Source organism: Echiichthys vipera (assembly GCF_963691815.1).
Source record: "Echiichthys vipera genome assembly, chromosome: 22".
NCBI classification, from domain to species: Eukaryota; Metazoa; Chordata; class Actinopteri; order Perciformes; family Trachinidae; genus Echiichthys; species Echiichthys vipera.
In genome coordinates this window covers 7,476,558-7,502,092 of record NC_139847.1, presented here as the reverse complement: position 1 = coordinate 7,502,092, position 25,535 = coordinate 7,476,558, and the positions used below count along the sequence as shown (strand labels likewise).

Here is a 25,535-nt window from a genome sequence, read left to right as displayed (position 1 = left end):
GTGTTTTTTTCAACTACATTTTATGAGTTTGGGCCCCTGACTTTCTGGGCCCCTGGGCCTGTGCCCGGTAGCCTATCAGACATGACTCCTTGTAATTGTGACATCTCACCCCTGGTCGAACTAACTGCTAGTTTAGTGCAGTAACGTTTTCTTTAGTGTGTGGCCCAACGGGTTATTAGGTCTCCAATCTCATGTTATTGGAAGCGTTGTATGCATAGTGAGATATGAAAGCATCAAACATATATCTTAGATAAATGAGATCAGAGTATATTCAGTCGTTTCTCGCCCCCCGTTGAATTTTATGTACAGGACGTAGGGGTTCATCGCATCTCTATGACAATTCACCGAGCAGAACACTGATCCAGGAAAAGCAAGTAACTGGACCTTTTTTTCAAGTATTATTTAAGTTCTGTTTCTATGTTATTATTTATACAGTTTAAGTGATTATTTTGTGCATCACAGTTTCTTTGTATGCCAGTAATGGTTATGTGTTAAGTGTGAGTAGATTCTGTTCCACTGAAATATTCACAGTATTTTTTTTATTGATGGATGTCTTTGATTTGGATATGAAAGTTTTGAAACTGGCTCAGTCTTCATGAGACTTTTATCAAGATCTGGGCTGTTGACCGGAATGCTTTAACAAAAACACACCCTCCTCAGAGTCGATACGGGAAGAATTGCTCAATGTTGACAATATTTAGTCGATAAAAGCCTCTTGATCCCAAGAGGAGACGCGTGGCAGCAGTGAGCTTCGACTCGACCCGCACATCCGTCTCTCTGCGTGGATTGAGCCACTGTTTCCTTGTGTCTGTTGCAAGGAATGATACACATTCACCACGGCCGCTCTCTAAATATTTGTGATCTCGATGTGAATGACCGAGGAGGGGAAGCCTCGAGGTGGATATAAATCGAGCAGAGGAATTAAAATGACAACAACTGTTCAGGACGGAGAGATGTTGCAATCCTTATTTGTTTTCTTCTCTCCTATCGTTCTATGGCCGAAATCTCTGGTGCAAATTGTTTTTTGTTGGTGGTTATCATCTTCTCAGTCACACTAACACTTGCTTGCATAAAAGTATATACTATGCAGGGATCAACACATGCACACAGCCGCATGTTTGTGGCGTGCTTTGCGTGCACACACCTCTGACCCATTAAAATATACCACATTCAAGGATCTGACACATACCAGATGCCTGGCAGTAGTGGAGAGCCAGGCCTGTTTATGTCACCTGAGAGAGCACAGACACCCCATACTGTAGTCATAACAGATTACAGAACAGAACAGGGAGCTTTTAAATCACTGGTACATTTATGTATGCTAGACCCGTGTTAAGAAACATTTAGAAACTATTCTCAATCAAAGTAAATCTAGCTCCTCTTATATTAGGACTTCCGTCCCTTAGTAAACATTGCAGTGGATAAGCAGTTTTAACTGTGTCTCTTTATTGCTCTTTGTTTATGAGCATCTTCTCCTCGGCCACATGGATTAAAGGTTGATTGATTTGGGCACGATGATTGATTGCACCAGTTTGGGTCGAATCTGTTGTAATTGCTGCTTGTTGATCTCGTTGGGATTATTTAAAATGGTGTAAATTGGCAAACTCTTCCTGATAATTTCATGTTTAAATGTTTTTTTGAAATTTGGTAAGTCTTCTTGCACAAAGTTCACTTTCATTTGCCCCAATACAAATTGTTTATTGTCCTATTTATAAGCATTCATCAAATAACAGCAATACATTTCAGCTCAATCCCACAACATATCAAAATGAATGAATGAATGTCAATTTAGTAATTTTAGTAGTACAACAATTAAAGTGCAATTCCGGCACAAAATCATCCCATGGTCTTTTTCGGCCACATCAAATAAGTCATTGAGACAGTTTTTTTTCTATAACTATTAACAGAGAAATCTAGGAGAGTCGCTAACAGCTGTCATGGCTTACACTGATTAGCTCGGGGCAGTACGGTGAAGTCAGTCAAACGTCTTTTTTAACCACTAACACTGCTCAAAATAACAGCAAACCTCTGCAGTAGCATGAGAAGAGTCTTTACTCATAAAACAAAGCACCAATGGTTCCTTCCTTTTGGATTGACTTTGGTAGTCGACTTGAATGGACTTTACTATGACAGGAGCTGGTACAGGGCCAGTTTGTAAGTCTTTCAAAACACTCTTTTAATAAACTCCGGGTTCACTGACTACGTTGTTGGTGCTTCGATTTACTTGTAGGGACTCTTCTCATGCTACTGCAGAGGTCTGGTGTTATTTTGAGCAGCATTAGCAGTAAAAGTTAAATTCATAGAGGTGATCTGGTAAAATAATAAACTGGTAAATAAAAGACCAACAGAAAGTCTAGACTACACCCCCAATAAAATGATGAAATGATGGTTTTTCTGTTCTTACCAGCATTGATGCTCCAAAAGCAACATATCTCCTGATGGTTCTGCAGGATGAAATACCAAAGGATTCACTAAAAGGATTTATTGAGTAGCAACAAGATATGCTCAGCAAATGTCATGGCAAACTGCCCATTACATTTGGATATGTTGTGGAAGTAATGTGGACTGATGATGGCACTGGAGGAGACTCAGGAAGTCAGAAGCATTAAGACGTAACATCTGGGGATCATGGATATTTACAGCAGATGTCTCGGACTCCAGGCAGTGGTTTTCAAGATACAGGACCTTGTCATTTACCAAAATGTCATCAGCACCTCAGCCAGCAGATGGATGAAAGCGACCGAATACTTGACACTGGCCTTGTGTTTGCTCAGTCGTTGAAATTTGCACTTCAATGTTTTCAAAAGTAAATATATTTCTACCAGAGGAATGAATTTGGCCAACTCATCCAACATGTTACATAAACATGCGTATAAAGACTCTTTATTTCCTCCAACTGCACAAATCCTAATCCCCATAGCATCAATAACCACAGCAGACTGTCTGCTTCTGTACAGTACGTCTGCGTCCATCCAAGTCCTTGTTTCTCAATAGTTTTCGTGGCGAAAAAAAAAGCTTCAGTTGCTCAACTTGAATTCTGGCACGGTTTGGGTCTAAGTTATGAGCGAGGGGGCCGGCAAATGCGTGGGATTTCCTGAGGACAAGCTGAGGAGGGACCCCGACTCCCCCGACCCCCATTAATTGCTTAAACTGATTGGTAGTATGTTTTTTTTTTTTTTTGGGTGAGCACAGAGTGGAAAGAGAGGGGAGGGAGAGCGATTCCTCACCCCAGAGCCATGCATCTTTTGTGTTGGATAAATGGAGAGCTTTCAGTGACTGGCCCGGTGCCAGACAGAGAAATACTACTAACTAATAAGCTCAATAATAAAGGTCATTTTTATAGAACATAACGGCAAAGTGATTTACAACCTGTGCGTATATTATGTGATATTCTGATATGATGTTGTTTTAATAATAGACAGACAAATAAAACATGAAAAAGTGATTACAGAGGAATGAAATGGGCATATAAATAAAATGTTATATGTTATAAAAGTGCAGCGTATATCCCGTATAAACCTACCTGTGAACACCTAAAGAGGACCAGCTGCAGACCATCAGCGTTGTAGCACTGTAACACACAGAAAAACTTTCTCCCAGACTCATTCATGACAGCAATAATGTAACAGTTGATTCAGTATTTTTCGCAGAGAGGAATTATTACTCACTGACTTCCAAATACTTGTCTGATCACCTGAACACGTGTTTCCTGTCCCGTTGAAAATGATGCCAGATCTCAGCTATTACCTTATAACCGATAGACATGATGACCAAAAGCTCTGAAAATAAAAACCCAAGCTGTAATAAACCTAGTAATCCTTTAACAAGTAAAATATAAGATTAAAAGGGAGAGATTTAAGCAACAGGAGGTTCAGCAATTAAAAGAAAAAATTGGCAGCTCACCAGATATGCCTAGAGAAGGAGTTTTAAAAGAGCCCAGTGTCTGGGTCGCCCTCGGGTGCTTTCGGACAGTCTTTCATGTCATTTCGTGTTTGAAGTTGTTGCGTTAGAGCAAATTGTATACATCGGTGTTAAGGTACAGGCAGTGTTGAAATCCATATTAGTCCCTCCCTCTGGGCCACATGTTTCCGCCCCGCTCCACCCTCCCTCCCCTCATTAAACGACACATATAGGTCTGTAAAAAGCCTTAATTGATGACTACTGCTGCCGTGTTTGTAGGTCAGGGATGTTGTAAAGCAGACACGACACTGTTATAAAGGCCACTGTGTGTGTGTGTGTGTGTGTGTGTGTGTGTGTGTGTGTGTGTGTGTGTGTGTGTGTGTGTGTGTGTGTGTGTGTGTGTGTGTGTGTGTGTGTGTGTGTGTGTGTGTGTGTGTGTGTGTGTGTGTGTGTGTGTGTGTGTGTGTGTGTAAAAGAGACAGATGAAGGAGTGAGGAGGCAGAGAGGCTGTAAATTGGGCCTAATAGGACTCTCCTCTGCAGGAGAGCATGAAAAACAAGGAGCCGTGAAACAGCCAGCGGTGCGAAGCAGAACCTCGCTGTGTCATTAGCACCATGGCCTTCGTTCTTTCCATCGCTCCGTCGACTTCTCCTTTATTTACCATGTGTCTTCCCCTGTTCACAGCGTCCCCCTCTTCTCCTCATCTACTGTACCGTGTCACCAGGTGTGCCACACTTAAAATTAGCCATTTACAGAGCTGGATCAAGCAAAGATTTTGTTAAATCTGCTGTGATCTGATTCCTAGCTTGAGGACTGACCACGAGCACGGTAAACACACAAACATAACGGTCAGATCAGATATAACAACTGTCGTTCCTGACAGTAAATCCTGTCTATAATTTTTTTCTGATGATAAATTGTCTGAATTTGCCCAGAGCTTGATGTCTTCAAAAGTATTGTTACTTCAATACTTTTTAGTATCACACGTTTCAAAATGATAAGATATCCACGTTTCATAGCACTGAAGGAAAATCATCCGTGTTCAGTGTCTTTTTCAGTACCAGCACTGTGTGCATTGTTAATAAAAAAAAGGGGGGGGAACAAATATCCTTTTTTTTTTTTTTTGCAGTGATATTGTACCAAACCAGGATAGAGTTTAGTTAAAATATTATTTAGTTTGATTAAAAACTATCCATTAGTCTTTATGAAGAGGTAAGAAACGTTGCAGTATTGTGGTGAATTAATGCACTTAACTGTATCGTAAAAATAAGTCATAACCCAACAACAATCACACAGCAGCAAAGATCCTTAGGACAACATTACATGGTGGCTTCCTTACACCAACAAGCCTGTTGTTTCAACGTTTTGTGGATTAAAAAAACAACAACAAAATTATCAATAGTGCACCCTTTATTAACTCGCACTGTAGCAAAGAATGCTGTTTTTCTTCTTCTTAATCGTGAGAGTGTGTGCCACCATCATCACCGTGTGCTGACACAGAACATTGTTTGTAAAAACAAAACAACTCACACATTATTTAAACTGACAAATGTGCCCATGGTATTTTAAGGTGGAGCGACTTTCTCCTTTTGCATCTTAAGTGCTTTTCTCCCGTTTTCATTTCAAGGCCTTTGACCTTCCTCGAATCTAACATGTTTGTCCCTCTCTGTGACCCCCATCCGTCTCTGGATATTTTCACTGACCCTCTTCAATGCTCTTTAAAGTCCCGCCTACTTCCTTTCACTTTCTGATCTTCCCATTCTGTGCGTGTGAGCTGTTGACTGAAATCTCTCCAGTTGGTGGGAGGTGATGAAGAGGGACACACGCTACGTCGAAAGGTCACAGGCTAAGGATGGAGGAAGTCAGCAGCTGCCAGCTCTCTGGAAGAGAAGCATCTGTCTCTCTGACCCACCGATCAGCTCCTGTTTTGACCCAGCGGCTCCTTCGACGCTAGAAATTGTTGTTTCAGTAGAAAAAATGGGTTCGTGAACCAGTTTTTGCATGTGATGGTGTGAGATGGTGTCGGGAGGATGACAGGGCAACACAATTGTTTTCAGTCCGTTTATGACTCTCATGTGCTTTATGTGCACACAACACATAAACAAATATACTGATCTGTAGAGAAACATAGAATGACACACGCACACAATCCTGAACTCACAAGGAAACACCAACTCTTAGGCTACTGTGGGAACAGCGGGGTGTGTGTTTGTATGCAAGTGGTCGTCTGATACACAGCCTTCATCCTTGGAATTTGGTGAAACAGTTACGTAACAATTGAAAAGGAAATGAAAACAGGCCTTTCTCTTTTAACATGTTACTGTTAACGCTCTAAATGTTATGCTATGTTGTCTCTGAGTGTACTGAGCTCATACCACAGTCTTATCACAACATTTCTCAGCACACTGACATCTGTAATCATGCACACCAGACTGAGGACCAACCTGTGTTTGTACAGTTGTTAAGCGGTTTTTGCCTGTCGAATCCCAGTGTTCCTGGACTCTGTAATAAGTGAGCAGGACAGACTCCCTGTCCTTGGGAATCCATAAGACGCATCTAGCAATTGCGGTGAAGTCATTCTCCCTTTGGGGATAGAACTGAATAATAAGCAGGCAAACAGCGATGGAACAGCCACTGAACTTCCTCAGTTTCCTCTCCGAAGACCGCCTTGCATCACAACGCAAGAAGTTTCACATCGCAGGGATCAGGGGGTTCGTGGAGGTCCGTTTCCCCCCCAGATGGAGGCTGTGTAGGTGGACAGCTGTGCTGCAGCCACATCTCACCCCCCATCCCCCCTTTTTTTACTCCACAATCCAGCTGGAGAGCAGACTAGACTTCAATGAGTCTCTGCCGATGTGATTTAGAGCATCCTGATGTTCAACTGGGATGGGATACCTAATTTTTTTTTTTTGCTACAGGTGACCCATGTAGTAAGGTTTGAAAATTCATATGAACCTTATCGCTGCAAACACAGACACATTGCACTTCTTGGTTTCAGTCTTTGATTCTGTGACGGCAAAATGTATTTCCAGGCAGAGCAGAAACTAAAGCAGGTGACAGCTGTCTGTAGGCTGGCTGTGTGATTTTACTCAGTGGATTTTGATTCTGAAACCAGCTGCTGAAAGCTTCCTGGTTCATAATAAATAGCTGAAATAGTCTGGGTTTTTTGAGCTGGAAGAGTTCCAGTGTCATGGTCGGGGACACTTCAGCAGGGAGGAATTTTCCTATTTACAGCACATTATGTTTTGCGTTCATCTTCTCTTATTCATATTGTGTCACTGGTGCTCGGTGATGCAACCCATACACATAGGTTCAGGGTACAACAGGGACCTCACAGACTCATCTTCACTCTTCTTCATGAGGTCACAAGTCCTGAAACGCCAACACTTCACGTGAATGAAACGGCGAATGGTAGACAGATGCTGGTGCTTTCTTGTTATGGCGACTTGTCAACCATAGTGCAATGAATAAGGGGAGGAGATGCATATAGTCTGCTGGCTCAGAATTAATGTATAAACAGACTGTGTTTACCTGAAATGAAACATTCAAACTGAGCCGAAGTTTCTCCATGTCTCTGTCAGGCCTTTGCGTGAATGAATGTCTGTTTTTGTGGGCTAGACTATACATTTTAATTGTCAATTTCCATTGTGTGTTTATTCACCTCAAGTGTGCAAGTCTCACTTAAGAGTGGAAAAGTTTCCTCGCATGTGAACATTGTTTTCTTTGGGAAATACCCTGGAATTTAGGGCGCAACTTAACAACATTTCTTGTGTGAGAGGGCCTTTGACTGCAAGTGGCCAGGCCTTCGTCCAGATTTAGCAGCCCATTCGTAAGATTGGTGGACTCCCTCGGTCTCCATTGTTTGGCTTTGAAGACGACAGACGGACAGAATCGGGTCACGGCATCACAAATATTATAGGACCACAGAAATATTTGTTACTTTTACTGTCGGCTTCGCACATAATTTCCATAATGTTAGCTACTGAGTGTGTCAGTGACAGTTATGTTCCCTGAATCTATATGTTGTCTGTTGTTTAAGTCAAGTCAAGTTTATTTAGAAAGCACAATTCAAAGTGTTTCACACGAAACATTTTAAAGACACACATATAAAATAACATATAAATCACATATATAATGTCATTCAAATACAATTAAGTCTTCTGTCTTGATTTAAAAGAACTAAGAGTTGCAGCAGTTTCCTGAAAGTTTAGTGTAGAAAGAAGAGTTTCTGATAGTAGATTAATGTTGGATAAAGACATGGACTGACTGATCATATGCTCAGGCTTGTTAACTTATTCTTGGATCAGATATGATTTGATCTTAATCAGGAAATGTTGGTAACTTGAGTCTATAGTTCGTTTTGGCAAAGTGATTATTTAAACACTGATGCACTGACCAGTTTGGCATACTTTGTTAAATAAAGAAATAGTTATAAAAGGCTTATATTTCCCAAAGTAAGGCATTAAAAAAAGGTATTGTTTTAGAAGTGGTTGATATAGATATATTTTTAGATCATACCCAGCCCTACATCTTAACCCTATCCTAAACGTTTTTTTTTCACTAGGTAAAGCTCAAACAGACAAAAACAGTCCAGTGTCATCACATCACATCACATCACTAACCCTTTTTTGTTACACATCTTTATCTGGATAACGTAGAACTGGTTTTAGATTTTAGTTTCAGGAGTCAGGTTCTACTAAAATAATACTTTATCTACAAACCTTTTTTCATTTACCAGAACAACACCACATTTTAGAACTAGTCAAAATATAAGTAGTCATACAAGAACTTTGCTTACATGAAATAGACTAAAACGTGTGAGTGTGTGAGTACTGTATGGATTGGCAAGTGTGTGTTTGTGGATTTTGTTGGCAGAGTTTGTCCCTCTTAGATGAAAACCTCTCTCTCTGTTTGTCATTGTGGCTGAGGAGGCAGATGTTCTTGCTCCCACTCTGAATCGCCTTTCATCGTTTCCGTCCCAGTCTGTTTTTAGTCCTGGTTAATCGAACACAGCCTCCCCCCAGAGACTCCGAAGATTCTTGTGTGATAGTGAGTTTGGCTCCCGGGCCAGATGCCAGTTTAAATTACTTACTTCATATTAAGAGAAATGAATTTAACAGATGAACTGCCGTGTTCTTGGTTTTGACATTGTCTTTTCTCTTTGACTCCCCATTCAATCCTAAGAGGATGCATTCTTATTTTTATCGTGTTTTAAATGTTAGCGACGGCTAACATCTTAAAAGTGTAAGTCCGGCAAAAATGGACCCCGTGGTCTTTTTCGGCATGAAAATACACAAATAAGCCATCGAGACAGTTTTTTCGTTGATCAACCATATATAGAGAAATCCCGGTAGCAGCCCCAAAGGGCTAACGCTAATTAGCTCGGGGCGGTGCGCTGAACGCATCCAAAACAGCATTTTTTAACCACTAATGCTGCTCAAAATAGCACCAAACCTCTGCAGTAGCACCGCCCAGATACACTTTTAGTGCTGAAGTGAGTTGTCACGACAGTTTATGTGTGATGACTCCAAATAAACTATTAGTAAGATAATTACAATCCATTATATTATTAAGCTTTGGCTAGTGTACACAGGCAATCATGATTAAAAAAGGATCAGTTGTTGTTGTTTTTACTCTTTATATGGGATACAGAATATTGTCAAACCAATCCTGCAAAAAAAAGGCAGAGCAGGTCAAAGTCGGTCAGCAATGTGCAGGAATGATGAAGGAAACATGCGGCGATGGAAAATCAGACAGCCACTTTTGATACATTTGTTTATCTAATCTCCTGTCTGCTCTCAAAGATGACTGCTTGGCATTCTCACAACTTCCTTTTATTAAAGTAATATTTCAATCTGATGTCCTTTTTTAAAGAAACTATTCAAAAAAACTGTATTTTCAAAAATAAATTACATGAATCGGAAAGTATGACTGCCGGTAATGCTATGATACATCATCTACTTCATTATTAGTTGTTCTCATTTATTGCTTTAACTTTAAATAAATAGCTTCTGATCATAGAGGCTCGCTCTTTCCTTCCCTAAGATCATTACTGCTTACAGTAGGTCTCTTTAGCCAGCTGCTGTCCCTTTGCTTACAACCAGTCCAGACACAGCAGGCTCTCTCTGTTTTATGATCATCTGGCCCGCTGACGGTCCACTTCCTCTCTAAATGAAGGTTACAGTGCAGCAGAGTTTACTCCGCAGCCATAGGCAGTAACTACATGGACCCAGAACAAGACTATTGGCTGCCAGTGCAGGATTCAAACACAATTAGTTTCAGTATGGGGTCTGACTTTTGGCTTGAGTCGTGGAGCAATGATACATTTTTAAAGGAAATTCACACAAGTTTCTCCACATTCACCTTCCAGCTTTTTATTTTAGATTTCATGGCTGCTCGTTCTTTCATCATTCATCCCTTCCTGTCCATCCCTCCCTCCCTCCTCCGTCCTGATTCCCATAGCCAGAAGCCATGTCTGGGCTTTCTAAACGTGTGTGTGTGTTTGTGTGTGACCATGCATCTGCCTGTGTACATTTCTACCTGCCAGCGGCACATGCAACCTGCCAGGAAGTGAAATTTTATATTTTTTTCGATACAGTATTTCCACTGTTGCGCTGCGGGTGAAATATTATTCACATTAAAAATAACTAGGTTTCCTGTAAACCTTAAATGAAGCTGTAAAACAGATTCCTGAGGACTTGAACAGAGGGGCACTTTTAGCTGTCGGCCCCTGTCTTATGTAAGAGAGTTTAAAGGACACAGGATGGAGGAGATGCATCGGATGCTTTTGTTATCAAAATCCAAGCTGCAGACATTATGTGTTTAATGCGTGTTACTGGGTGCATTTTAGTGCCAGCAGCCAGTGCCTGCTTTACAGTTGGTTAACATCTCCTGGCTGACCTGCTGCTGGGTTTCAGCGGAGAGAGGGAGAGGGAGAGAGGGAGAGAGAGAGGGAGGGAGGGAGAGGCCAAGCTGGCATTGGCTCAGCAGTGGAAATTCACACCTGGCCTCTGGCTTAGCGGCGAGGAGTTGTGAAGAATATTAGTACTGTGGATTCTCTGTTGCACCTACCGTACAGAACGACTTGTAATTAAACCTGCTTGTTGTTTTTTTTAAATTTAATAACAGTTTATTTAAGCTTTCACCGGAGGCCTCTGAACTGACGCCAACAAAGACAGAGATATAACGTGATATTATAGTTTTTATTGACTGAAATGGTAGCGAAGCTCATAACTAAAAGGGTTTTGAAGACTTCCCATGTGGAAACATCTGCGTATTTTTTTATTCATTTCTGAAAAGTGTTTAAATGATGTGTGCGGGTGTGGGATTGAGAAAGTTTATGATTTTCTCATTTAAAGAGTACAACACCAAATGAAACCAAGAAGCTGTTTAAAAACCTCTTTTACTCCGTAGTCTGTTTTGATTTCGGGACAGCTGTCGTCAATACTGTCTGTTTGTTTTTCCCATTATTGCAAACAACATTTGGATTTGCTTCTATAGAGTATAACGTGACTAACAGCTCAGTTACAATGCACATAAAATTAGAGCTTGGACGACTCTTCAAATGACTGATAGAAAAGTAATCCTCCAAGTCATTTTTAAAAGCAAAGATACCAGATGTTCTGTTCTTCAGGCCCTGTATATGTTTATAAAGGCTCGTCTTCTACAATAAACTGAGTATCTTTGGACTCCAAACCAAACAAAACACCGGAAAGGGCTCCAGGAAACTAATCCAGGCGTTACCTTCAACGATTCATTAATGATCCAAACATTAGTTAACCAATTCATTTTGCAGTACCTCCTGAGAGGGTTTTCGAAACTTTGACTGTGGACATGATGGGAAAACAGTTGGTCTTAATCATATGTACATCTAAATAACAACAGCAGTCATCAAAGTTGCTGTAATGCGTTAATCCTTTTTGAAAAGCTTCCTTTTAAAGTAGTTTAGATACAAAGGAACAAAAAGGGTCACTGAAGAAAATTGCTTTGACCCTTGGGAGCAACTGATAAAGCTTTTCTTTCCTTGCAAAGTGCACCAGTAATTGCTGTGAATCATGGTGAATTACCAGCATCGCAAATTGCCTGTGCGAAACTACCCATATAATGGCTGATAAGGGGCTGTGTTCCCTGGTAATAACATAATTCAAATAATCATAATCTGAATATTGGAGCTAACTCAAAGTCGTTGTGTCTCATGAGATCACTGAATATCAGAATTCGGCGCACATTACATCACTGAATTAATTACAGCGAATCGCAGTTTGAATCAGTAATTGTGTCATTTATAAACAATCCCATGTGAAAGTAATCTCTAAACCCCGATAAGACAGCGTGATTGATTCAGTCGTTCATTTTCACTCCTCTGCGATAAAAGTGATGCACTGAGACGAAGTTGATTGATGGCGAATGGAAGAATGTTGGAGGACCTTCAAGTGACCCACGCTGCTTCATCTTTACAGCATGTCCTCTTGATCGGACTCAGGTGATAATAGGAAACATGCTCTATTATGTCTGTGAGTGTGTGTGCGTGCAGGTGATCAAAAGGCTTTTCTAATGTAGCCCATGTGTGCTTACATGCGAACCGTAACTGGTTTTAGATGCTCATAAACCTTTCCTTGATTGTCACATTTTCTTTGTAATGAAAGATTTTCTATCGTCGTCGGTGCCACAAAGCACTTTTCCCTGCTTGGAATAATTTAGATGCTGAGCTGAACTTGTCTTTTTTTTTTTTTTTTTTCTTACCTAGCCAGTGAGATCATCTTGTCATTTTCACCCCATTTTCCGCCACTACATGTCCAGACATGATTAAAGTCTCTTCATAAATTCAGTTTTTAGCTTCTTTTTTTTGCTCTCTTGCAATAGCAAGGCAGTTTTTCATTCCAGCTTCATTTTCACACATGTCCATCACCCAATCTTTCCATCCAGCTGTCCTTTGTGTGTGACATTACATTTACATTTATAGCGAGCAATCGTTTCTAACTACAGTATTTCTCCTCTCCTTCTTCCAGCATGTCCACCAGGAACCTATAAACCTGAGGGAACACCAGGAGGCCTGAGCACCTGCCTGTCGTGCCCCGACTCGCAGCACACCTCTCAGCCAGGCAGCACCTCCCTCGATGACTGCGCCTGCAAACCGGGCTATCAGCCAATAGGCATGACCTGCCAGGGTAAGAGAGGCCGATCTGTTAACAGCACTATCAGCTATGATTTTGCCTGATGGTTCTCATTAACATGATACAATACTGCAAATGTTCGTTATTGATAATGCTTCTAATTATACTTGAACAGAATGGTCACCATGTCCTGTGTAACAGCAGATCTTGTGGCTGTTTGAGATCCATTTAAAGACACCTTTTCAAAAACTATAATGCAGCTTGAATACATCCCTCATGATCAAGAAGAAGAAGAGTGTTGACTGATATTGAAGGAACTGCACTTGGTTTGGCTGCACTTTGACTCGAGGGTTGCCGTTGGTTCGTACACCACTGCACATAACAAAGTTTCCTCCATAAAGATGGTCATCTGGTGCAGAGAACAAATTTGACTAATTCATTATAACTTATCCTACTTATATACACTTCTACTGAAAGGTTATTGAGCATTTGCAGTCAGGGCACCTAGACTTTGATGGGGGCCTGCAAGAGAAGATCAGGGTTGCAAACACTCTCGTCTTTTCAATCTCTTTTAAAAACCATTTCTAAAAAAACAAATTGCCTTTCTGTGATTTAATTGATTTTGTATAACATTTAAGGTGGTCTAATTCTGTGTTTTATTCTGTCTTATCTCTGCTTTTAGTTTATTGGACTCTTTTAAAGTTTATTATTATTATTATTTATTACACAAAGTCAGTAAAGAAAATGAACAAATAACTCACACACACATTTTCAGACAACCAATGAGTATTATCTAAAATTTCACCTTCCTATTGATACTTAACCCCTTCATCACTCTGTCTTCAACAACTCATTCGGTCAAGGCAAGTAGTCATGTAGTTGTAACCCAGGAAATAGTGCGATCCTCAGGCCTTGTGAGTTTGTAATGATGGGGGGAAAGTATCTACAGGTTTTAACGCGTAGATAAACATATTTCAGTCAAATAATAATAATAATGGGAGAAATAGTGGCCAACAAGAACACTGGATAAGGATAGTGAAAACGCAGTGATGCATGAAGATGAATCAACTGGAACAGAAAAACAGTTTCCACAGAAGTACGAGGTTAGTATCAGCATCCTGTGTTGTGAATCTGCTTCCAGTCATTTCAGTGGACCTCCCACTCCTTGAAGACTGAGCCAATGGTTTCCACACAACAGTTCATCTGAACATAACAATGTTCATTAATCATGAGTTTTATGGGCCGTGTTGTGCTTTCTCTTCCTCCTCGGGGTGGTGATGTTTGACAACCTGTAATTTTTGCATTCATGATTCTTTAGCCTTTTTGTCAGGAGAATTAACTTTCCACTGTGTCAGTGTTTCCCACCATCAGGTTTTGGCAATTTCTTTTTGTGTTGATTACATTATAAAACCTATGATTTTATGATGTTCCTCTTCTCTTCTCTTCTCTTCTTCCAGTGGTTTACTGTCCAGCACTGTCTCCTCCAGAAAATGGCTTGTTTGTCCAAAATGTGTGCAACAGCCACTTCGATGCGGCCTGTGGCGTTCGCTGTGAGCCAGATTTTGACCTCCAGGGAACCAGCATCAGACTGTGCCAGGCTGATGGCACCTGGTCTGGGACCCCTGCCAGCTGCAAAGGTGAGAAGGAAGCGAGCCTGATGCATGATGATAAAATAAAAATCACCACAGATGGAGGTGTCCTGAGAGTTAATCGTTACAACACTTACGAGAATCATGCCTTCACTTTGCCTTTAATCTTTTGCTAATTGGTCACTGGATTAACAGTAGAGCTGCAGGTGACGATTATTTACATTATCAAATTCTCTGCCAATTATTGCTCCATCAATTATTACATGTTTAATTTATATAATTACAGAAAATAATGAGATTTTTTTGTTTACGAGAAGCTGGAATTTCTTGCTTAAAAAATGCTTTAAATATTGATTAATTGTCATCATTAACTGATTGTTTCAGCTCAAATCTTGACTAGGGCTACACAGTATAAGTAACTGATATTTTTGATATATTTAGGGGAATGATCATTTTCGAATCATTTTTTTTTTTTTTTACATTTTAAAATATATTAAAATTGTCAGGGTGAGATTTTTCTGAGGATCTTCACCAACCAAAGATTTTTACTTTAAATCCGTGCAACACAACTTGTGACCGGGACATCCCTGCAGCAAAATTTATTTTATTTATTTTTGGTATTTTAACACATTCTGCCTTGAGCACCCCCCTGCGTTTTGGATATTGCACTAGTCCATATTGGGATTTCAATAAAATTGCGATTCATTGTGCAGCTCTAATCATGGCCTAATATTGGTAGTGTGATTGCTTGCAGTCTATGCAAGGTAACATAATAGTACCATGTGTCTCAGCTCCAAGTATAGCCAGATGTCTCCAGAATGTATAAATTACTCAAGTAACATATTGCATTTGATTTTACAGCACTGTATGCTTTGTATTGTGTCTTCTATAATGCACACTTACAATATAATAATGCTCCTGGCTGCACAGTGATAACAAACAAACATACAAGCTTGTCTGATTGATCCCAGCAGGTTCCTCCACACCATATGTCTCATATAAGCCCTCAGAGCACAGCCGCCTCCCATCTGATGTCTGTGAACCTTCATAAACATTTATATAGCATCAAATCGACATATAAAGATGAAGGATGTGTAGCTTGCCTGTTGTTCTGACTCTATTGCAAGTCCTCTTGTCGTCTCGCAGATCGAAAGGGAGTCTGTGTGCGGCGGCGTGTAAAGATTTCTGTCCGTGTATTGAGATCATATGTGTTTAGACTGAACAAGAAATCAACATTCACTGGGAGACTACTGCTCCCTGCCAGGCCAGATGTTGAGAGGAAGAAAAGGTAGGGACGATTCAGATAAAAAGAGAGAGACTGAAAAGAATAAAGGATTTAAAGAAATGAAAGACAGAAGGTTGTCTGGAAGTGCAAGAAAGGAGGAAGTTTTAAAAAAAAAAAGGAAGAGATTAATGAGGAAAATACCGTTTTCAGCAGAAAGACGGCAAAAGTGTGACTCAGAAATACCAAGACACTGAATATTCAAGGGTGTGTGTTGAAGATTTATAGTCGCGGCTTTGGGTATATATATTTTCTGAATGTGTGTGCATATGTCTGCTTGTATGTGTTACACTAAGTCTAGTCTTTGCCACATACTGTAGGACCTCCCAGCTAGTTAAGCCCTGAGGGAGGGGGTCTCCTCTGATCCTGCCTGTCTGTCTATGGGTGGTGATGCGAAATAACACACTACACACCCTCTTCTAAACCTCAGCATAACTCAGAACAGACACACATGAGGAATTTTTCTTTTATTTCAGAGGGACTTTCACATTTTGAATTGAATGATAGGAATTTAATGATAGGTCCCAAGTTGTAGACGCTGATGATAATAATGCTGTACATTCCTGCCGTTGATTTACAGCTTTCTCCTCGTCTAGTGATTAATTGACAGTGCCTGTGTTTATAAGTTACACCTCGTATTTAGCATAAAAAGCAAATGTTTACAGTTCTAAATAATGCGTTTGTTGTCGTCATATTGAAGAAGCTTGCAGGTGGGATATTTTCTGTTATGTGTGAATTTTTACAGGCCTCTAAATTGACTAAAACAAAGAAAAAATGTAATTGAAAAGGCTTTTTCATCCCGGACTGCTACTTTTGGATCAGTTGCCCTTGTCTTCTCATCACTTCATTGTTTTTCAAAACTTATCATTTTCAAAAGAAAGAGTTGTTCGTCCTCTGTAGCAGTTTTCAAAAATATGTGATTACACTAAATTGAACTATAACTAGAAGGGCATTCATTAAGCACAGACCTCCGCCAACACATTCCCTATTTCACAACCTTAATGCATTTTGAATGCAATTCTCATTTTTTAGATTATTCCAACTCCACATGAATGCAGCACAAATGCCCTCTCTTGCAATGTCAGCAACAGTGAAAAATAACTTGTGTATTTGCTCAATGATTTGGATATACTTAAGGCCCCGCCACAGCGCTCACCTTGTTGATACAATACTGAAGTGCCAAAAATTGCAATTCATCGAGTGTCCACTAGGGGCAGGTTTCATAATAGAGCAGTTTCTCATTGACCCCCATGTTAAACAGGTCTTTTTTACAGCATAATTAAACCTATTTAAGGAAATGAGGCAGAGTTAAAGTCTGACAAGATGGTGACTCCCGTAGGCGAATACGATTGGATCAAGTTGAGAGAACTGACCTCGACAAAGAGGCTACGTCCATTTATTATACAGCCTATGAATATACTCCAAAATAAAAGGGGTACTTCCTTAGCCCATGTTCCACCCTTCCACCAAGAAAATGGGCCCAGTAGTTTTTCAGTAATCCTGCTGACACACAGACAAACAAACCAACAGACAGACAAACTGAGCTGAATACATGACATTGATGGAGGTAGGCCTAATAAATAAAAACACATGGCATGGATCCAGTGAAACATTGAAATATTCATATCTGTTTTTCTGCAGTCCGCTCCTGCGTGCCCCTCTCTCGGCCCCAGCACGGCTTCCTGAGGTGTAGCAACGCCGGCGCCTCCCACAGGGTGGAGTGTCAGGTGGGCTGCGAGCGAGGCCACAGGCTCGAGGGAGACTCCAAACTCACCTGCCAGGCCGACTCCCAGTGGAGCGGACCCCAACCTCGGTGTGTGGGTAAGCCTTCCTCACCCCAAACCTCTTTATCACCCTGTGTGTCACAGCTGATGATGTTCTGTTTCATGTTATCATGAGCTGCTTTAGTCTTTTACTCTCTCCACCATTTTTAAGAATCTCAGAAAGCTTTAGCTTCATTTGTACCTGAAGAAACACTCTTTCTTCTTCAGGCCATGTGGTAATTCTTTGGTTTGTACATCTGTCTTTCTCTATCAAAATGCAATATTGACCTAACATCTAGAGGAAAAAGAGGGGTTCCTAAACAAAGGAGGCCCTGTGATTCACTGCGAGATTAAAAGAAAACATTGAGAAAGCACAACAGCCTGTCAACATGACTTCACTTAGAAAGTTAAAGAGGAAACAAAGCGAAGTTGCATCTTAATTGAGACATAGCCGTCTTATTTGTTTGTCTGGTAAAGTGAGAATCATTTTGCAATCACAGTTTGTTGTTTCTGATTATAAATTCTTAATCAAGTTACTAAATTGTTTCTGCACTTTAACAGTTACAAATAAATTGTTAGTCGTTCCTATATATATATTTATTTCTCTTTCAATTATGACTGACCATCAAACTAGATAATAAAATGTTCTATGGCATTTATTCCCTGTATGTATTTGTTGTTTTATAAACCTGAGCCAGGCCATGCAACATGAAAGCAGTCATGCCACATCCATACATACAAGGTTCGTAGTATCTGTACTTGGTATCAGCTGATTCATGAGGTCAGGTACCGGGAGGGAAAACAATGGTACTGGAACATCATGATAAAAATCTTCTCTAAGACACCGGGTCGCAGTTCAGTCCCAATTTAATTCACATTACTTGTGTCCTCTCTGAGGGAATTCAACTATCTGAAACTACTCGTTTATTTATTTTCATTCGTCATCTTCATCCAAAGTCTTGTGCTTCCCTCATCTGTGGAGTTAAATTAAATTTCTTTATTTAGTTATTCAATTAGCATTATTTTCTATGGTAAATTGAGCGTTCACTCACACACAATAGATTTCTGTAGTAGCAGTACATGTTTTTTTTATAGCCTGACTGTATTTACCTGAAAGTGTTTAGTGATTTCTGTCAAAATACAAACAAACGCAAGGATGATTTATCAAATGAGCAACTCTAAAATAACCCATGATGTGGGTTTTTCTATGTAAAAACATGTGGTTTTACACACACATGTAAACCCGCATGGGAACATACACTCACACACACACGGTGGTTAAACATATGGTGTGTATTTGCACAGAGCCACACTACATCATCCAGAGAAAGATACATCTGCTTTCTCATAGCACAACTACGGTCACCACATATACACATGCACACAAAATTACCCACACACTTCAGAACTGATAGTTAAAGTTAAAATAGTTGCACACACTCATGCCTGCCACAGTGAGCACCCAGGTCAGGCACACCAACACACAAAAAAGGGACAGTGTGAGAGTGCTCAGCCACAAACCTCCGGCCTCAGCGCTCCGGCCCGCACTGACTCACTTCCAGCCAACCAGCTAGCTGCTCTATTTAAAAACGCCGACCTGTCTGCTTCCGGAAAACGCTCTCTGTTTATCGATAACTACCATCTCTTCCCTCCGTGCTCTCACCGAGCTACAGCTTGTTTGTTTGACCATCGCAGACTGTCGTTACCTCTTTAACACAGCTAAGAGGGCTCTGCGGGCCCCCGTTGCAGCTGAGTGGTTTGTTTTAGTGTTTGTTTGCACTGTGGTGAAAGGGGATCGCTTTGGCTGCTCCGAGAGGATGCAGAGATATTTTTACATCTGATTGAAATCTCCTACGTTGAATCCCCCTCTTAGTTGAGTTTTCCCTTTATAGCTCTTACAGCTAAAGCCAATGAAACAGGAGTTAGAGAGGCAGAGAATGAGATCTATCCATCATCAACTGAAAGCCACATTGGCCTGCATCCCAAAAGTGCATAAAAAGCCTCCAGTGTTGGAGTCCTGTGGTTAGTGTTTTCTTAGGTTGATTTCTGACCAAATGTTTGTTGTTTTTGTGCCAGTTTTTGATACACAAAACCTGAAAATAGCTGTATTTTTTTTTTAATTTATGGTGGAGCCAGCTGAAAGTAAGATTTTATCAGAGGAAACACGCTCATGGTGCTGGAACAGGTTTATTTGCACGTTCTGCTCTTTCTTTTCTGCACAGACTAAAATAGACTTGTTTTTAGGCAGCAAGCTTGATTCCATTATCGCACAATATATGCCAACTCAGCTCAATGCACTTCTGAAAACTATTTTAAATAGTGAACAATTAAAAAATAGACGGGGAATCCAGTTCATAGGTTTGTCTGCAGAGATTCTTCCAGGAACAAAATAAACGATATCAGATTGATTTCCTGGTTTATTCTACTCTCTCCCCAGAGGTGCGGTGCCCCCCCATCGTTCCCCTGAAGAACATCGTGCTGTCGCCCCCTGCCTGCGGGAAGAGGACGGTGTCGCCGGGCATCGCTTGCCTTCTCACCTGTCGTCAAGGTTACAGTCTCCAGGGAAACAGGAAGGCGGTGTGCATGGGCTCTGGGAACTGGACCGCTAACGTCTATAAAGCCGTCTGTTCAGGTAACGTACTGTGAGAGCAAATTCATCCTTTCACTCACATCAGTCCTGAGGTCAAAGGTCAGGCTCAGCTGTAAATTGGTTCGCGGGGATTTAACTAGGATGGGAAACCTGTTGAGGTCAAAGGTCTGGATAGTTTAGGTTAGGGTTTTCTAGCCAATTAGTTAGATAATTTAATTAGGGTAGGTTATATTTAAAGCAATAGTTCAACATTTTTGTGAAATACGCTTATTTGCTTGCCAACACTCCTAAAGCCCAGTAAATAACATTTTATTTATGTGTTAATAATGTACACAAACTGAAATGTAGAAATGAAAGCTTGTGATTTTCTGGAAGTGTTGTGACCTCAACTAACCGGCGGCAAGGAAGCAAACTGAAAATGAAGAACTTTTCCTTTAAAATATGTATGTATGCCTTCTGCAGGAAAATACAATAAATAAATGCATTAGAAAAACTTTATTGGTAGTTATGGCATTATTAGGTTGTATCTGCCAGCGCGGTTTCCCTCCTTTGGTAGTTTGTAAGTTCAATAAAGCTTACCGACACTACAGTTAATTTTACAGGGTGAGAATGAATGACACTTATTTGCAAGGCAGAAAGAAAGAGAGGGGTTGTTAAAGAAGAAACCTTTACAGAAAACACGGAGAATGAGGAAGATATAAAAAACAACATGAAACTAAAAGGGAGAAATGTTTCCATTCTCTGTTCCGCCTCTCTGCATTTTTCTCCACTTTGTGAATGGTGAGAACAGACCTAACCCCGTTCTGGATCGGGCCTCGGGTCACTAACTCAAACCATACCACGTCTGAGTCTCTCCCCTTCACTCTGACTGAGCTGAAGATCGTCATAATAGACCACAGCTCTCCAGATGCCTCGCAGGTGAAACAGGTGGTGCAGAGAAGCTCTGCCCGCCTCCCCTCCAATGTCCTCAATCCCCTTATTTCCTTGCAGTGAAAGTTTGCTAATGAAGGAACCGCTGTCGTTAAGGAGAGGCAGAGGTGCCATAAAAATGAAAACGAATGGTGAGGTAGGGCGGACAGGGAGGCCAGAGAGAGGAGGATGAGTCATCTGTAGGTGTTTTATAATGAGGTGCTAGAGAAGATGAGTTTTTCTGATCCCCTCAGGCACACTTGGGCTGAAGGAGGGGACGTTATAAAAAAGAAAATGTAAAAGAAAGATGCAGCGCTGCGTAGAGGCGGCACATTTTGAGGCAAGAAATAGAAAGTTATTAAGGAGTTTAAAGTACTTTCTGTCAGCTTCTGGCTTCTTTCGCCTCTCACCTCGTGTTGATGACACCCAACGTGAAATATTCCTCAATTGTTATGAAGATGAATGGAGCCGATCGGAGCTAAGTGTGTTAGTGTTTAGTAGAGATGGATGCCTAAGTAGATGGGTCATCAGGTCCAGATGGGAACAACTCTCTTACACAACGCAGCGCGCATGACCAGTGTCGATCGATGGAAGATCCAGCTATCGGAGGCCTTTACTCATTCACTGCAGGCTCGAACTGAGTTGAACTGAGTTGAGCTGAACTGTGCTGGCTTCGCATTGTTAGAACAGGCTGCATGAATGAAAATGAACGGTTTCATCCAAGGGTCATGATGGCTCATGAGTCGCTACTCGTCAAAAAAACAAAAGCAAATCCCCATCCATGCTATTCTTTACATTTAGATGGTTCCCCTCACTTGACAGTAAGTCAGTTATAATGTTAAAGAAAGTGAGAGTATTTGATGTTCTCTTTCCTGCAGCCAAACTCCTGCATGTTTGGAAACCTTGCAAACGCATCTGTGTTTCTCAGATCTCAATGCTGCTGCTGTCCCGATGTTTACTTTACCTGGCAGCAGCTTTAGTAGATCAACATTTACCATGATGTTTGTTTTCATTTGAACCCTTTAATCCCAGGTCAAAACCGGTTGTATTTTTGTGCTGCTTTCATTTATCTGCCTCTCAAAACAGATGAGTAGCACATTGGCTTTTTTCTTAAAGTTTGATGTGAATAATTGCATTTAATGTGTGTGATGGATTATGTAGTTTAAGGTTCAGGTTTGCTGAGATAGAAAAAAAAAATCTGTTACAAAAACAGTATGTAGTGATGTTTTGGCACTGGGGGTTGACAAGTTACAGCCAAGTATCCTCATTTTGCTCGTTAGTACCAGAGCTATTCATTTGTGGATTTATAGCAATATTGGTTTATATTTAATCATCACTTAACAGAAACTTAACTGGGACTAACAGGGTTAAGCTCCAGAGGGGAAAGAAGGTTGCAGCTTGTTTTTTATTGATTATCAAGACCAAAAGATTTAACGTCTCCAAGATGAAGCTTCTTTTTTCCATGAGTCCAACTGTTTTGACAAAGACATAAAGCATGTGTCGCATGTCATTTATACTTCTTTCTCTATTAACTTCTGCTCTTTACCACCGTGGCCTGTTGTCAAGCTAATGGAAGATGAGAGTTTAGGTACAGTTACAACCAAATACAGTACGAATGTAATGTCAGAGAGGTTTGGTGAAGCTGGAACAATGACAGCGGGGCACTCAGTCTTTCACTCAGTAATGACCAATAATGAGCATGTGACGTCTTGTGATTAAAGAGGTCAGATGACATCACACATCCACTTCCTCAGTCATAACAAGGCACAGGCTGAGGTCAGTGTATACAGGATGTGATGGGCTGAACATCTGCAATATTTAAAACCTTACTGTATGTAATTGAATTTGCACGAATCAGATAAAGCATTTGCAGTGTCCTTTCCCTCGTCTGGTTCTCTCCTTCCACTAAGATGTAGAGTCTTTTTTCTCTCTCTCTCTTCAGATACTGAAGCACCAGGGATCCAGTGCCCCGGGAGCATTGTTGCAGAGACAGATGAGCGGCGCAACACCGCCAACGTTAGCTGGAATGTCCCGACCGCCACTGACAACTCTAAAGAAGAGGTTTGATGCTTCACTAAACAAAGTCATATGGATGCAACTATGAATCATTTGTTTTAAAGATTTTAATGATGGAAATTTCTTTTTGCAAAGTTGAACATTTCAGAAGCTGAATCAAGAGGAGTGGAACTTTTTATTTTTTTTAAATGACTAACGATTGATCGACTTTAACGAAGCAGATTTAATTTCTTTTGATCTGACTATTTCAGAGTTCATATATATATATATATATGTTTAACCAACTAACACTTCTAAGTCAAATTTTAGGTCAGTGGTTCCCAACCTGTGATTTTTTGCTTTTCTTATTATATCCTGGATGATTTTACCTCTTTTGGTCCCTGAAACTCCCTTGAAAACACTTGTGTCTTGTGTCCGACCGTAACCTGTGACGATAAACCCATACTTCTTTTTATGAAGTTGTTTTATAGGTAATCTATCTGACACTCGTGCCTCGTGACATGCCGTACTATATTTGGGTCAGTTCTTCATATTGTACTGTGTCTCCCTCCTCCAGGTGGCGGTGCAGGTGAAGCCAGTGTACACGCCACCCCAGCTGCTGCCCATTGGAAAGGAAACCATCACCTACATTGGGACCGACCGCTCTGGAAACCAGGCCAACTGCTCCTTCACAGTTACTGTCATCGGTGAGTTCATCCCTCTGAGGAACGCAAACATCAAATGCTGCATATGGCATGCGGCATTTGATTGAACAGTGATTTCAGCGTTTTGCTTTCTATCTGGTGTTTTGTCTCAATGCCGGCTTAGGTACATACAGCTGAGTATACAATATGATTCAGTTGACTGATGTTGGATTTTATTGTCCATGGCAGAGCTGACAAATTAGAATTGGAGCCTTCAAATACAAGTCACGTGTAGGTTGTTGATCTTGTACCACTCTTAACAATAATATCTACCTTGTGGTTGAGATAAAAACTGATTTAGGGGCACATTTTCATAAGCATCACAATTTCTACATGTCACAAATCACTGACAATAAGCAACATAAATTCAGTCCTAAAAGTCTTCAACTCAACACGTGTTTCAGAGAATAATGTTGTCGCATAACTGTGTCGCATGTGAGGGCAAGAAACGTTGTATTAGGACACTTTAATCAGCTGCAGTGTGAATGTGGTCAAGAGGTGAAGAGTCAACAATTCACAGACCAATATTAATTTATATATATATATATATATACACTGTCAAGAGTCGTCCGTGACTATGCTTCCTTCTGCGCAGTGACACAGTTGTTGTGTAGAAAGATAATGGTTCCTACATAAAACTACTTAAAACCAGGCCTGTGGATTATCTTGAATGACCACACCAAGCCAAGTATTATCTAGTTTGATTATATTCGACAGAAGGCAGACATCTCTACTTCTGCTCACACTAAAACAGTCTTAATTGATGAATGGCACTGCAAGACAAATATGTTGTTGTTTTTTATTTTGAGGTGAACTGTCCTCTTCAAATCCATTTTCAGCGTATGGTATAGCCTCTCCATCTCCATCTGCCTAACTCTGCGCTGCAGCTTATTCCTGTCATTCAGTGTGAAAAATGGGATTTTAATCGACACACTGGCCAGTCAGGAGTCCATCTACCCCCAGCAGGTGCCAAACAGGGTTTACCGCAGAGACTGAAAAACAGAGGTGTCCTGTGTCAACTGCTCGATAATCACAGCAGTGAGGGGGGAAAACCTCAAGCATGGTAGTGGTGAACATTTCCATATGTTCTTATGGTGCCGGAACGTTGTAGTTTTTTATTGGAGACATGTGTTTAACTGGTGCCCTCTGACACGCTGTACTGCTGCATCGAAATAAGTCAGATCACAGTGTAGCACTCTGCAGCACTCTGCTCTCAAATGTGATTTTTTTTAATACCACTGTAATCTATTCCAGTCTTGGTATCAATCGCGTGTTTGCATGCTCATGTTTTTTGGGCATTAGTGACTGTTAAATGACTGCTATCGTTGTGTTTAATGTTTACAAATGTGCTGTTTATATTGTGTGTTCTCCATCTGGTCATTACACCTACCGTTAACAACCTTATGTGCCCCCCTTCTTTCTAGATACGGAGCCCCCGGTGATCGACAGGTGCAGGTCGCCACCCACAGTCCAGGGAACAGACACGGAGACGGCGGTCGTTTGGGAGGTGCCGCAGTTTTCCGACAACTCAGGTATGTCTGGTTGCCATTCTCAGCGGCTCCGGAGATGGCTTGTTCTTTCTGCTCCTCTGTTCCACTGCGCTCCACCCTCTTCCTCCAGTGATGATGGCGAAACAGGATCTTTTCCGTTGGGTGACTGGAAAAAGGGGATCAGGAGGGAGCTATGTGTG

General features: G+C 40.9%; 1 protein-coding gene across 2 annotated transcripts in view; it reads left to right on the top strand.

The window, feature by feature from the left end:
- Positions 1 to 25,535, top strand: part of svep1 (sushi, von Willebrand factor type A, EGF and pentraxin domain containing 1) — a 91,488-nt gene that overhangs the window by 33,082 nt on the left and 32,871 nt on the right. For both annotated transcript variants that reach the window (XM_083937098.1, XM_083937097.1), the window contains exons 4-10: positions 12,909 to 13,067; positions 14,471 to 14,650; positions 17,526 to 17,705; positions 20,085 to 20,279; positions 23,089 to 23,207; positions 23,719 to 23,848; positions 25,270 to 25,377. In XM_083937098.1, the coding sequence (XP_083793224.1) occupies positions 12,909 to 13,067; positions 14,471 to 14,650; positions 17,526 to 17,705; positions 20,085 to 20,279; positions 23,089 to 23,207; positions 23,719 to 23,848; positions 25,270 to 25,377 (1,071 nt within the window). The remainder of the gene's footprint in view (positions 1 to 12,908; positions 13,068 to 14,470; positions 14,651 to 17,525; positions 17,706 to 20,084; positions 20,280 to 23,088; positions 23,208 to 23,718; positions 23,849 to 25,269; positions 25,378 to 25,535) is intronic.